The 14131-nt window shown below is 48.4% G+C and overlaps 1 protein-coding gene across 1 annotated transcript in view; it reads left to right on the forward strand.

Annotated features, from left to right (window-relative positions):
- The first annotated feature begins 2168 nt into the window (after positions 1–2168).
- The window catches only part of STX1A (syntaxin 1A), a 65821-nt gene continuing 53858 nt past the window's right edge, over positions 2169–14131 (forward strand). The window contains exon 1 of the mRNA XM_056865106.1: positions 2169–2200. Within this exon, the coding sequence (XP_056721084.1) occupies positions 2171–2200 (30 nt within the window). The 5' untranslated portion in view covers positions 2169–2170. The remainder of the gene's footprint in view (positions 2201–14131) is intronic.

Below are 14131 nucleotides of genomic sequence, written 5' to 3' on the forward strand. Positions count from 1 at the left end.
CCTTCCCAAGTCTGCTTTCTACAACGTGAGGGGTTGCCCAGAAGATCTATTGTAGCAAAACAAAACAGAAATCCAGTGGCAACTTAGGCTAACAACATGAGTTTTTGTCAGCCACCACTCATTTTTTCAGATGCAGTCTAGATTCAAAACGTGGCCATTTGTTGAGTTGTCACCTTTTCAAGAAGCAGCCTGAGGTTTAGGCTATAGCAACTTGGTCCTGCTTATCTTTGCACTGTGAAACAAAAATCCTCCGGCTGATTTCTGCACATGATAGTGTGGTCAAAGACACAACAGCAGGACAAAACGAGACACACAAACCCCACGGGTGAGTTGGCGACCCTACCTTATCGAATGGGAGGGGCTGTGGCATGCAGAAGGTCCCAGGTTCCATCCCCAGCATCTCCAGTTAAAGGGACTAGGCAAATAGGTGATGTGAAAGACCTCTGCCTGAGACCCTGGAGAGTTTCTACGGGTCAGAGTAGTGGCTGTGGCTCAGTGGTAGAGCATCTGCTTGGCATGCAGAAGGCCCCAGGTTCAATCCCTAGCATCTCCTGTTAAAGGGACTAGGCAAATAGGTGATGTGAAAGACCTCTGCCTGAGACCCTGGAGAGCTGCTGAGGAGACAATACTGACCTTGATGGACTAAGGGTCTGATTCAGTAGAAGGCAGCTTCATGTGTTCATGTGAACCTGATTTTTCCCACCAGCAAACTCCTCTCTCTGTGTGTGGGGCTCCATATGACCAGCCACCCAAGATTGTTAGCTTTGGGTGCCAGAACTTCCAGCACCCTGGACAGAGTTTGTCTGAGCAAGGGCAGAGTTTTTATTTTCTGCTTGAGGTTTTTGTTTGTTTTCAAGAAGCACATATGGCCTGATGGATACCTGGAGGGGATTTCCGTGAGGGGTCACAGAGTTGGTTTCCATATAGTTACCCAGCCCCACCCCAGAGATCAGCCCATAGAGTCCAATCCTTTACATTAGTAGAAAAGGGCAAGAGTCCAGTAGCACCTTAAAGACTAACAAAAATATTTTCTGGTAGGGTATGAGCTTTCGTGAGCCACGGCTCACTTCTTCAGATACTGTGACTGTGAGCTGTGGCTCACGAAAGCTCGTACACTACCAGAAAATATTTTTTGTTAGTCTTTAAGGTGCTACTGGACTCTTGCCCTTTTCTACTACTGCAGACAGACTAACACGGCTACCCACTGTGAATTATCTTCATGGAAGGCACCACATTTAGCTGTACAGAATGGAAATCCATCAACCTTGTGACAGATGGATTCACATTCTAGCTGTATCTGAAGAAGTGAGCTGTGGCTCACGAAAGCTCATACCCTGCCAGAAAATATTTTTGTTAGTCTTTAAGGTGTACTGGACTCTTGCCCTTTTCTACCACTTCAGAAAGACTAACACGGCTACCCACTGTGAATCCTTTACATGTTTATTCTTATTCAGAGGGGAAACCCACCAGCTCTCCTATTGCACTGTGAATCCTTTACATGTTTATTCTTATCCAGAGGGGAGACCCACCAGCTCTCCTATCGCACTGTGAACCCTTTACATGTTTATTCTTATTCAGAGGGGAAACCCACCAGCTCTCCTATTGCACTGTGAATCCTTTACATGTTTATTCTTATCCAGAGGGGAGACCCACCAGCTCTCCTATTGCACTGTGAACCCTTTACATGTTTATTCTTATTCAGAGGGGAGACCCACCAGCTCTCCTATTGCACTGTGAACCCTTTACATGTTTATTCTTACCCAGAGGGGAGACCCACCAGCTCTCCTATTGCACTGTGAACCCTTTACATGTTTATTCTTATCCAGAGGGGAAACCCACCAGCTCTCCTATTGCTCGTTTCCTTGAAAGTAACCCCCCCCCGTCCCGCTTTGCTCGATGGGTCTGACGCCAAGGGTCCGCCTTCCCTTGGACGGGCAGCCTTCTTCCGTCCAAGCGTCCGAACAGGTGCCTCTGAGCATGCCACGCGTGCTAACTGCAGCTCCGGGCTCCTGCGGGGCCGTCGAGCGGGGCGGCGGCCTCCCACCGCCCGGCTCCCTCCCTCCGTCCCTCCGGCTCCAGCGCATGTGCCGCCCGCCCCCTCGCCGCTCATGCTCCTCCTTCGACCGCGGCCGCCGGAGAGGCACGAAGCCCAGCCTGAGCCGCAGCAGCGATGAAGGACCGGACGCAGGAGCTGCGCACGGTGAGTCCGGCGTCCCCGGGGGGGGGGGGGACCGGCGGGCGGACGCCCCGTCTGGGCTGGAGGAGGGGCCGCCGGCTCGGGGCGGGGGGGACCGGCTTAGGGATGCTCCGAAGGGTGCATGCCACTCTCGCTGCAAGGCTGGTCTATGCAATGCAATGGAAAACATCTGAAATACCAGCTAAGACCGCTTGGCTAGATAAAAGGAGGGACCTGGCTGAAATGGCAAAACTTACCGCATTGCTAAATCAAGGCTGAATTGGTGGGAGAATGGGAGGCATGGACAACCTGCCGCGTAAATGAACTTAATTTGGGAAACGTTAAGGGATATGTTTTGATCGAATTCAATTTTTTTGGGGGGGAAGTCATCAAGATGCTACCGTTCAAGAGCAGAGTTGAAGATAATGATAAAGGTGGTTTATTATGATGAATTAGACATTAAATGCAAAGAGAGAAATAAAGATATCAAATGGACGGAGGGCGGGGAGAGGGGAAGTCAACTATATATATTTGTTTAATGATAGGGTAGAAATTGTTTATAGTATATACTATATGAATGGAATGATAGAATAGAATGTGAACTAGTTTGAAAAATAATTTTTTTTTTAAAGGGATGCTCCGAAGGGCAGAGGGGGCTCCATCCCTTCCCGTCGGAGGGGGGTGCCCCCCCACCCAACCGTGGGCGGACGTGCCGTCGGTTGGGGCAGGGCGGGGGGCTCCGGGGGGCGCGAGGAGGGGGGGAGCAGCCGGGAGGAGGGGACTGGACTTGCTGTCCGCCAGCCCCTTAGGGCCGTTTCCCTGGGGAGGCGAAGGGGGGCCCCGTCCATCCCTGGGGGCGTTTGTGGGGACAGGAAGGGGGTGCTGGAGAGCCTGGGCGAAGGAGTGCACGTGAAAAGATTGCAGTGCCCTGGGGTGCGTGTGAAAAGATTACAGCCCCCCCCCGCTGCTTTCCCGGTGGTGCCCTGTTGAGGGGGGGGGTGAAGCCTTTGCATGGAGGTGGTTGAAAAGACAGGGTGGGGGAGTAGACGGGCATGCTTACCCCCCCTTTGAAACTACGAGTGGATGCTGCCCTCCTCTGTCTGAATATTGGGGTGGGTGGGTGGCGTGGTGGGGCTAGTGATTATATAGCCCCCCCAAGCATGGAGTTGGTGGGGAACCTTCATCCCAAGAGGTGGAGAGGATGGGATTCTTCCCCCTCTCCCTGGTTTGGAGAAGGTACCCAGTGACCCCAAGAGAATGCTGAGATATACTCTGGTGGGTGAGAGAGAAGAAACAGGATCCCACAAATAATAATCACATTCCATATAAAGGGGTGAATGGGTCAGGGCAGAGAGCATTAGAAGAATGCGCAAGGGCTGCGCTCTGTCCGACCCCCTTGCGCACAGTGCATGTGTGGGGAGAGCATCGTTTGGAGTGAGGTGCTCTCTAGGAGAAGCCTTGAACGGAACCAAGCAGTGACCTCTGCCTGGAAGCCTGTATTCCGCTGCTGGAGGTCAGCGCTGGAACAGAAAGGAGGGGTGTGCCTCTAAGCATGCGCAGAGTGTGCCCCTTGCCAACCTGGGGATTTGATGGTGGGCAACATTTTGATGCTCGTGGGCCCCAAAGAGCCCGAGGCAAACAGGAGGATGGCTTGGTTTCACTTTAGTTCAGATCAAGCGCCATTCAGGAGGGGGGATTGTTTTTGTCTACTTTCAAAGAGTCTCACAAAAACCTGACTTCTAAAAAGACTGAAATATTGTTCCCCCTTGGCTGCGGCTGATCAGAGAACTTCCTCTGCGTCTGGGCTGAGCTCAGGGACCTGTCTGGGACTTTAGGAACTTCCCTGAGCATATGCAGAGTGCATTTCCCTCCTCCACGGAATCACCCTAGCTGACCCCTTCTCCCATGCACCTGGGTTCAGGAAGCAATTGTATTCATTTTAAAAACTTTCTCCCCATCCCCCCCACATTTGTAATTTATGGTGGCTTACTCAGCTAAAAATTCATACAAACAAACCACCAAATATCAATCCACGATATTCCATCACAAACCAGACATCCTAGAATAAGAGAAGCATCACAGAATAAACAAAACGATAAGACAGAGCTTTGCTGACCAGTCTTGTTAGAACAGCCTACAATCTTAGTTGGCCTAAAAGGCTCACCAAAAAGTCCAGCTTTACAAAATCTCTAAAATACCAGAAGGGTTGGAGCATGTCTGATCTCATCAGGTTTACTTTCCCTCCCCCCAGGCCGAAGACTGGTAGAGACAAACTTAACTGTACCGCCTGTAGGAACAACAAAAATATTTGCTAGGAAGAGTCCATAGGCACATATGGGGAGGAACAGTCCTTCAAGTATACAGCCTGATGTCATAAGGGCTTTACAGGTTAGAACCAGCACCTTAATTCGAGTGCAGAAACAAAGGGGTAACCAGTGTAAAGTCTGTAGTATTATCATATATGGCCATAGTGGTTTGCCCCAGTAGAAACATGAGCTGCTGCATTTTCGTCCAGGTTCCAGGTTGCCTACAAGGGCAGTCCCATGTGCAGTGCATTGCAGTAGTCCAGCTCCAAGGTTACCCTAGCATGGATTAGCAGAGTGGCGATACCCAATGCTAAATGTCTCTGTGTGGGGAGTATGCTTGGTTTGTTTTTGTAACAACATAGTTAGATCCGACAGGCCCTCTAAACTCTTAAATGAGTCCGTCCAAGAAAGATTCGCCCCATCTAGAACAGGCAGCATAATCCCCCCCTGGACCTCATCCTTCCCAATAAGCATCCTCTCCATCTTATCTAAACTTAGTTTTCAACATCTGGACCCTACTGCAAACAACTCTATCACACTCCACATTGCGTCTTTTAAATGAGGGAAGAGAGAGAAGGAGCTCTGGAATGGTACTGATTTTGGATCGCTCATGACATCTTATTCCAGTTTTCTGCTTACCATTCCTGCATCAAGTTAGGATCTCAAGGGAGGAGGCATCTGCCCCTGGACTTTGGAATTCCCCTCTCTGGGAGATTCACCAGAGCCTGAGCCTGTGCATTGTCCAACAGTGTTGCAAGATGTTTTGTATTCAGTTGGTAACCAAGAGATGGCAATAGGGAGGGGCTATGGATCAGCAATAGCATACCTGCTTTTATATTCGAACCAGGCACCTGCTTTTATATATGTTCCAGGCCACAGGTCTTCAGTTAAAGGCTCTTAGGTTTTGGGAAAGAAGAAGAAGAGTTGGTTTTTATATGCCGACTTTCTCTACCAAAGGGAGAATCAAAACGACTTACCTTTCCTTCTTCTCCCCACAACAGATACCCTGTGAGGTAGGTGGGGCTGAGAGAGCTGTGACTAGCCCAAGGTTACCCAGCTGGCCTTATGTGTAGGAGTGGGGAAACCAACCCAGTTCACCAGGTTAGCGTCCGCCACTCATGTGGAGGAGTGGGGAATCAAACCAGGTTCTCCAGATCAACCGCTCCAAACCACCACTCTTAACCACTACATCATGCTGGCTCTCTGCCTGGGACCATGGGGAGCTCCTGCCAGTCAGAATCCTGGACTGTTTATTTATTTATATTATTTATAGCTCACCTTTCTCACTGAGACTCAAGGTGGATTACAACGTGTAAGTCAATGCAGTCAATAGGATGGAACATCCAGTAAGCAGTGTAATAGGATTAGGATGTGGAAATGAAAACCAAGCAAAATACCTAGAACAGAGCCTAAGTATTAACATGGCATATTACATGATGCAGAAATTACATAATCGGACAATACTTACGGCAACTGATAGTGCGTACTGCACACTGTAGTCTAGTCGACAGTCTCTTTCCCTTTACTAAAAGCATGCTTCCTGAATCAATTTCGTTATAATAAAACCCTGCACATGCTTTGGTCACATCATGAGAAGACAAGAGTCCCTGGAAAAGACAGTCATGCTAGGAAAAGTTGAAGGCAGCAGGAAAAGAGGAAGACCCAACAAGAGATGGATTGACTCAATAAAGGAAGTTGCAAACTTCAGTTTGCAAGACCTGAGCAAGGCTATTAATGATGCTTTGGAGGGGGTCATTAATTCACAGGGTTGCTATAAGTCAGACTCAGAAGCAACTTGACAGCGCATACATGGATAACAAAAACCTATTGCCTTTGTGAAAATGCTCTCCTGAATAACTCAGTTTAGCATAGTGGCAAAAATAATTTGGTATAAAGCAGTTTCAGACCTTCGGACTATATTTTGGAGGGACTGAGGGTAGGGATAGAGCATGTGCTTCATACGCAGAAGGTCCCAGGTTCAATTATTGGCATCTCCAGTTAAAGATCTTTCTCTGCCCGATTCTAAACAACTGCCACTGGAACAGATGATGGGCTAGATGTATCAGTGGTCCAGCTCTTCACAGAATAGCTTAGTGTGTTTGTGACTGTATAACTTGGGAGGGGTATGATTTCGACTCGTTTCCTGCTTTATGCCCTTTGGGTGGGGCACGCTATGAATGAAGCCAAGCCACTAAAGCATCCTGGTAAACCGAGCACAGAATTCTTGTCCTTCCTCTCTTGTTTTGTGTTCCTGATGGGGGCTTCTCGGACGTGCTGGCAAAATCAGAGGCGGGGAGGGAAAGATGCGTGCATTCAGAGATGCCCCAGTGGATTTCGCGGAGTCAGGCTGGAACCTGTGTGGAAATATGCTACATGTTGCCCTGCCTGGTTTGACATTTTAGATCAGTGAAGTTGTTTGCAAACAGGACTTTTCACAGGCTGACCAAGCAATGCAGTTCTTCGATTGGGCTGGACATAATGGCAAGCATTTCTACTTGGGTTTCTATGGGATTCTGTGGTACCTAGCTTGCTGGGGGTAAAATGTAGACGACTGGGGAAGGCAATGGCAAACTACCCCATAAACATAGTCTGCCTATAGTAAATGTTGTAATGTGACGTCACCCCATGGATCAGTAATGATCCGGTGCTTGCACAGGGGACTACCTTTACCTTTCTATGGGGTTTAATTTTTATCCAAGGCTTGGCTGCCTCTCACCTGTGGGCCAGGTGAAGCGATTGTGAAGAGTGAAGCAGGAGACAGACTGCGATTTCCCCCCTAAGAGTGTCAGTGGTTTCAAAGATTATTCGTGATGGTGTGCGTTCTCTTCTCGCTTCCCTCCCAGGTTAACCATGCTTCGCTGGCTTTTTGTGGGGGATCAAAAACCTACGTGATCTGTTTGTCCAAAAGAAACAGTACGATAAGAGAAATATGTACGCCCATGATAGGAAGCAAAGCCTCTTTTAACTTTTCTTTAGCAGACGGAGGGGAATGGCAACAGAGCAGAACAGCAGCGGCTCTCCAGGGTCTCAGGCGGGGGTCTTTCACATCACCTACTTGCCAAGTCTCTTTAACTGGAGATGCCGGGGATTGAACCTGGGACCTTCTGCATGCCAAGCAGATGCTCTACCACTGAGCCACAGCCCGTCCTATCTGAGTATGCAGGGACTTCAGGTTTTGGAAATGTTAACCCCGTGTTTACCACCATGTGCTGCATGCACAGCTGTTCTTCCTCTTTCATTCTTATGACTTGGGAGATGGGGGCACCGGCAATTATTTTGTTAAAATATACTTCTTGCTTTTCCTGCCCTTCTCTGAATGGCCTAGGCTTGCCTAATCCCGTCAGATCTTAGAAGCTAAGCAAGGTCAGCCCTAGTTAATACTTGAATGGGAGACCACCAAGGAAGTCCAGGGTCAGTATTCAGAGGCGGGTAATGGCAAACCACCTCTGTTCGAGTCTTGCCTTGAAAACCCCATAAGGGGTCACCATAAGTCAGCTGCGATTTGACAGCGCTTCACATGCGCACATCCTGCTTTCCCTAGCTTTCAAAGGGGTTTGTGATGCTATCAAAAGTGAGCGTGACCAAATACATGCAAAAAAAAATGCCTTAGAATAGTTAAATTGCAATAGCAGCAGTTGGTAAAAGTGAAGAAAGGACAGCGACCATTTTCAAGTGTAAAAACCAGCTGTGAGAAACCAAACCACCAGAAAGAGACGCCCCAGTCTGAAACCACAGCACAAAGCCAGTCAAATGCAAAGCAAAATAAGAGTTTTCAGCTGGTACCTGACCGCTGGCCAATGAGGCAACAGGCAAACATCAAGGGGCAGAGAGTTCCACAGGCGTGAAGCCACCACAAGGAAGGCACCTGCCTGCCTTAACCTCAGAAGGCTGGGGCACCTGGAGAAGTTTTTGCCAGGTGATTGCAGTTTAGGAGCCATGCGGCTGACCTGTTGGCTTTCTTGACAAGTTAGTGGAAGCCCCCACTTGAGAGCTGCCTTCCTTTCTCCTGTGGTGCGTTGAAGAAGAGTTTGTTTTTATATGCCGACTTTCTCTACCACTTAAGGAAGAATCAAACCAGCTTACATTAACCTTCCCTTCCCCTCCCCACAACAGACAACCTGTGAGGTAGGTGGGGCTGAGAGAGCTCTAACAGAGCTGTGACTAGCCCAAGGTCACCCAGCTGGCTTTATGTGGAGGAGTGGGGAAACCGACTCAGTTCACCAGATTAGCCTCCGCCGCTCCTGTGGAGGAGTGGGGAATCAAACCCGGTTCTCCAAACCAGAGTCCACCGCTCCAAACCACCGCTCTTAACCACTACACCACGCTGAGCTTTCGGAAGATGCCCTTGCAGGTGACACTTGGGTAGCACCAGCTGATCTTTTCTGCAGCACGAGGCTTGCAGAACACTGCATCCCCTTTAAGGAGAAGCCTCTGGTCCTTTCTCACCCTTCATGAGCCAGCAAAGTCAAAGCTCAGCTTCTCAAAGCGAGACCAAAAGCCTGCTCTTGGATATTCCCTGTGATCAGAGATTTGCCACGAAATCTGTTTTGGCATACACACTTTGTGCCCACAGATGGTTGCTCTTGGGTGATGATGTGCTCATTCTGTGTGTCAGGTGTGTGTGTGTGTGTGCCTTGTAATTAAACAGCCATGTTGTTTGCCGCAATGTTGAATGTAAGCTCCCTTGGGGCAGGGGACCATCTTTCTGTGTAAATCTCCAGGAATTTCCCACCCAAAGTAGGCAGCCCTAGACTTGGTAGAAGGCAGAATTATATGTTGGGTTGGTCATGCCCCTCCCTACATTCCCGGATACCTTTTTTAAAGAGAGCTTCCTAAAAGTATACAGGTACAAAGAAAATACTTTTTCATACTATACGTCATTGGAACTCCTTGCCGCAAGATGGCTTTAAGATGGCAAATTCACAGGTGTCAAGGCAAACACTAATTTCCAGTTGCAACAGTTTAAAAGAAACTTCTGTGTTTGGACAGGTTATACCTCGGAACCCCAGCTAGGGTTGCCAACCTACAGGTACTAGCTGGAGATCTCCCGTTATTACAACTGATCTCCTGCCGATAGAGATCAGTTCACCCGGAGAAAATGGCCACTTTGGCAATTGGACTCTAAGGCATTGAAGTGTCTCCCCTCCCCAAACCCCACCCTCCTCAGGCTCTGCCCCCAAATCCTCCCGTTGGTGGTGAAGAGGGACCTGGCTTGAACCTGGGATCTTCTGCATGCCAAGCAGATGCTCTGCCACTGAGCCACGGCCCCTTTGCTTTCAACAACGAGCAGTATATACATTACAGGTGCTGTAGAAACAAATAAAGACCACATTCTTTTCTTAGCAGAGAAAAGGCTTTTGTGGCTGCCCCAGTCTCAGGGTAGCTCAGCACATGAACCTGTTAGGGTAGTGGATGTTTGTTTAAAGGAATGTCAAAGGGAGGGAGGATCTCTGCCTTCTTGGCCTGTGGGTCCTCCCTCTCATGGCCTGGCTCAGTTTCCCTGCTCTCTCAAGGGCTCACTTTCTCAGCAACCTCGACAGCAATCCTTCTCGTTTTTAACATTTCTCTGTGCTCAGCCAAAGAGAGGGAGAGAGAGAAGGGGGGGGGAGGGCAAAGCTGGCACAGATTGAAGCTGGAAGCAAGCGGCCCAGCCGCATGTTAATGGGCACTCAAGGTTTAAATATTAAACTGCTAATCCCCCCAGCTCCTTGGAAATGTTGAACGTGTGGTGAATTTGCACCTGCCGCTAGAAGAAGTTGCTCTTTCCTGTGGATCCCACATCAGCTTTTTGCCCTGACTGGGTTGTCGGAGAATGATTCAGTCTGGTGATACATGGTTTCCTGATTTGATAGTCGGTGTTAAGTATTTGAAAGTGGACGAGGTTGACCAAAAATCCAGGCCAACAGAAGATGGTAAGAAGTCCAAAGCACCGGAATTCCAAGGGGCCAATATTCATATTTGACATTTCACCATTGACATTTTGTTCCTCTTCTTGTTATGCCTCTTGGGGAATTACTTGTGAAATGTCAGACCGGTGTGTGATATTCCATTTACTACGTCGTTTTGAACCTGATGTAATCACACAATAGAGACCTGCTCTAGAAATTGTTCTGCTAGGACTTGGGAGAGACTTACACTAAAACAAAGGTGCAAATAGATCTTTTGCACTTCGCGTTTCCCAAACAGGTGATACCAGGGTGCAGGGTTTTGCTTTTGGATTAAAATTCAAAAAGCCGTGTATTCATTTTTCTTCATCATTCCCCAGGGCAAGAGGAAGCCACTCCTTTTGGAACTGCAGGATAGCCCAGTTAATATTGCCTCTTGGTACCTCGTCCAGTCCTTGACCGAGTTGGCTTTGGGACGTAAGAACCTAAGTACAGCGGATGGACAAACACTTGTCAGGGATGCTCTAGGCTGATCCTGCATTAAGCAGGGGACTAGAGAGCCAGCATGGTGTAGTGGTTAAGAGTGGTGGTTTGGAACAGTGGATTCTGATCTAGAGTTTGATTCCCCACTCCTCCACATGAGCAGTGGAGGCTCATCTGGTGAACTGGATTTGTTTCCCCACTCCTACACACGAAGCCAGCTGGGTGACCTTGGGCGAGTCACACTCTCTCAGCCCCACCTACCTCCCAGGATGTCTGTTGTGGGGAGGGGAAGGGAAGGTGATTGTAAGCTGTTTTGATTCTCCCTTAAGTGGTAGAGAAAGTCGGCATATAAAAACCAACTCCAACTCCTCTTCTTCTTCCTCTTCCTCCTCTTCTTCTTCTTGATGGCTGTATGGCCCCTTCCAATTCCATGACTGTATGGTATACATGAAGTAAATAAATTAAAAAAATATATTGAGGGGAATTCTCTAGGAAGATGTCCGTCCCCTATACATTGCAGCCATTGGGGCTGCAATTTTCACGAAATAACCCACCTCTCTCTAATGTACAGTTCCATCCTAATAGGCATTAACCAGTCTAACATCCATGAATTTTAAGAAGTTAGCACAGCTTTTCCTGAGTGATCCACATCTTCTAGTGTAGGAATCTTTTCAACGATGTTACAAGTTTGGGAAGTATAATAAGTCCCTGTTTTTTTAGTAGTAGTCAAAGGTATTGCATAAGATAGGCCACTGCAATATAAAAGCAATACAACAACAATTTAAAAACCAATATCATTAGAAAAAAATGCGCCCGTACAATTCTATCCAGCTTTCCACACTTTATATTTGCTTCTTTTTCTTGGCTGCCAGGCCTTAAAGTGGCATTTTTTTGGGGAAATATAATAACTCCCTGTTGATGCTGGAGGGGAGATGGTATTTTCTTCCAAGGCTGGCTTTGCGAGATTGTCTGGTTCTCTTAAATTACTACACAAAACCCTTTGAGAACCTTATTGTTCTGCCTTCCTTTATGCTTTTGGGCATCTTAAACCCCCCTTTAACAATGAGTGGCCATTGCCACGTCTTACATAAGAACACAAGAAAGGCCCTGCTGGATCAGACCAAGGCTCATCAAGTCCAGCAGTCTGTTCACACAGTGGCCAACCAGGTGCCTCTAGGAAGCCCCCAAACAAGACAACTTGCAGCATTTATTCTGCCTGTGTTCCATGGCACCTAAGATAACAGGCATGCTCCTCTGATCCTGGAGAGAATAGGTATGCATCATGACTAGTATCCATTTTAACTAGTAGCCATGAATACCCCTTTCCTCCATGAACATGTCCCCTCCCCTCTTAAAGCCTTCCAAGTTGGCAGCCATCACCACATTTTGGGGCAGGGAGTTCCACAATTTAACTAGGCATTGTGTGAAAAAATACTTCCTTTTTATCTGTTTTGAATCTCCCACCCTCCAGCTTCAGCAGATGACCCCACGTTCTAGTATTATGGGAGAGGGAGAAAAACGTCTCCCAGTCCACTCTTTCCGAACCATGCATAATTTTATAGACCTCTATCATGTTTTCCCTCAGCCGCCTTCTTTGCTTGTGGCAGCAAATTTCATAAGTTCATCCTGCAGTGTTTTTAGATGGACTTTCTTTTATCTGTCCTGAATTTACTGCCCATCAGCTGCACCGGATGACCCCCAAGTTATTGTATTGAGAAGTGGGGGAGAGGATTTCTCTCTGCCCTACAGGATGACTCCAGATGGTTTGTCAGCGGCAGCAGAATCAAACAGTAGCCAAATGCTGGCTTCGTAGCTGACCACTCCCGTGCATCGGATGAAGTGAGCGCTGACTCACGAAAGCTTATGCTGGGATATGTTTTGTTCGTCTTTAAAGGGCTGCTGGACCTCCCGTTTTTATTTTCTCTCCAGGTCTCTCCACCAGAATCCTTTCATAAGCCTCCAACATGACTGTGCCCTGTAGCTGCTCCCCCTCCCAACCACAAATAGCTTTCTTCAAACTGAAAAGTTTGTCGTTTGCAGTCAAATATTCAAAATAGGTCATGTTGGTTGTGGTTTTTCCCCCCCTCCTGTGATTTCCAACACACAGCTAGCTCGCGGCGTCTTTTCTATTTGCTCCTGCTGGCTTGGCGTCTGCCTCCAGCCTCCTTCCTCCTACATCTCCTTTCTCTCTCTCTCTCTCTCTCCCCTTTTGGTTTAAGATTCAGCATCCTCACCTCTGCAGGGAGAGCCCTTTTCTGCCTAAGTGGGAGAGGAAGGGGCTTCCCGTTGTACTTGCAGAGGTGCAGCCCGCCTTTCCCTTATCGTGCGGAATAGATTTCTTTCTCGGGCTGGCTGTGTGAAGCGTAGAAGGCAGGCAAATGGCCTAGAAGCAGGCAAATGTGCGTTTCAGCACAAAGCCGCGCACGCTTGACAAGCCGTCAGCGTCTCTCTCCCCACCTCACCCTGCTTCAAGTGACGAATGTGACTGGGGTCAGAGATGAAGCCAGGGAGACCCAATTGCATTTTTCTGCACGGGTAATTCCTCATTCCATGTTAAGTCCTGCTAATGTATGACCCAGTACCAGCAGAGGAGGCCTGGCTTTGCCTCTGTGGGCATCTGCTTTCCAAGCCGTACCCCCAACAGTACATAGCTGAAAACAGGGGTGCTTTCTCAACTCGCCGTATCCTTTATTTATAGGGTTGCCAACCTCCAGGTAGTAGCAGGAAATCTGCTATTTCAACTGATCTCCAGTTGATAGAGATCAGTTCCCCTGGAGAAAATGGCCGCTTTTGCCATTGGACTCTACGGCATTGAAGTCCCTCCCCATCCCAAACCCCGCCCTCCTCAGACTCTGCCCCAAAAACCTCCTGCTGGTGGTGAAGAGGGACCTGGCAACCCTGTTTATTTATTTACACTGTGATCATTTGGTCAGCCTGGATTCAAAACCCATGAGGGTCAGGGCTAGGGTTGCCAGGTCCCTCTTCGCCATTGCCGGGAGGTTTTGGGGACAGAGCCTGAGGAGGGTGGGGTTTGAGGAGGGGAGGGACTTCAATGCCATAGAGTCCAATTGCCAAAGAGGCCATTTTCTCCGAGTGAACTGATCTCTATAGGCTGGAGATCAGTAGTAATAGCTAGTACCTGGAGGCTGGCAACCCTAGTCAGGGCCGTCTTAAAGCATGGGCACGCTGAGCGGTTGCCCAGGGCCCCCACAAGCATAGGGGCTCCGTGCTAGTCTATGTATGTTGTGACTTGCTGTCAATGAATAAATAAATACCATACT

Source organism: Euleptes europaea, chromosome 19 (assembly GCF_029931775.1).
Source record: "Euleptes europaea isolate rEulEur1 chromosome 19, rEulEur1.hap1, whole genome shotgun sequence".
Lineage (NCBI taxonomy): Eukaryota > Metazoa > Chordata > Lepidosauria > Squamata > Sphaerodactylidae > Euleptes > Euleptes europaea.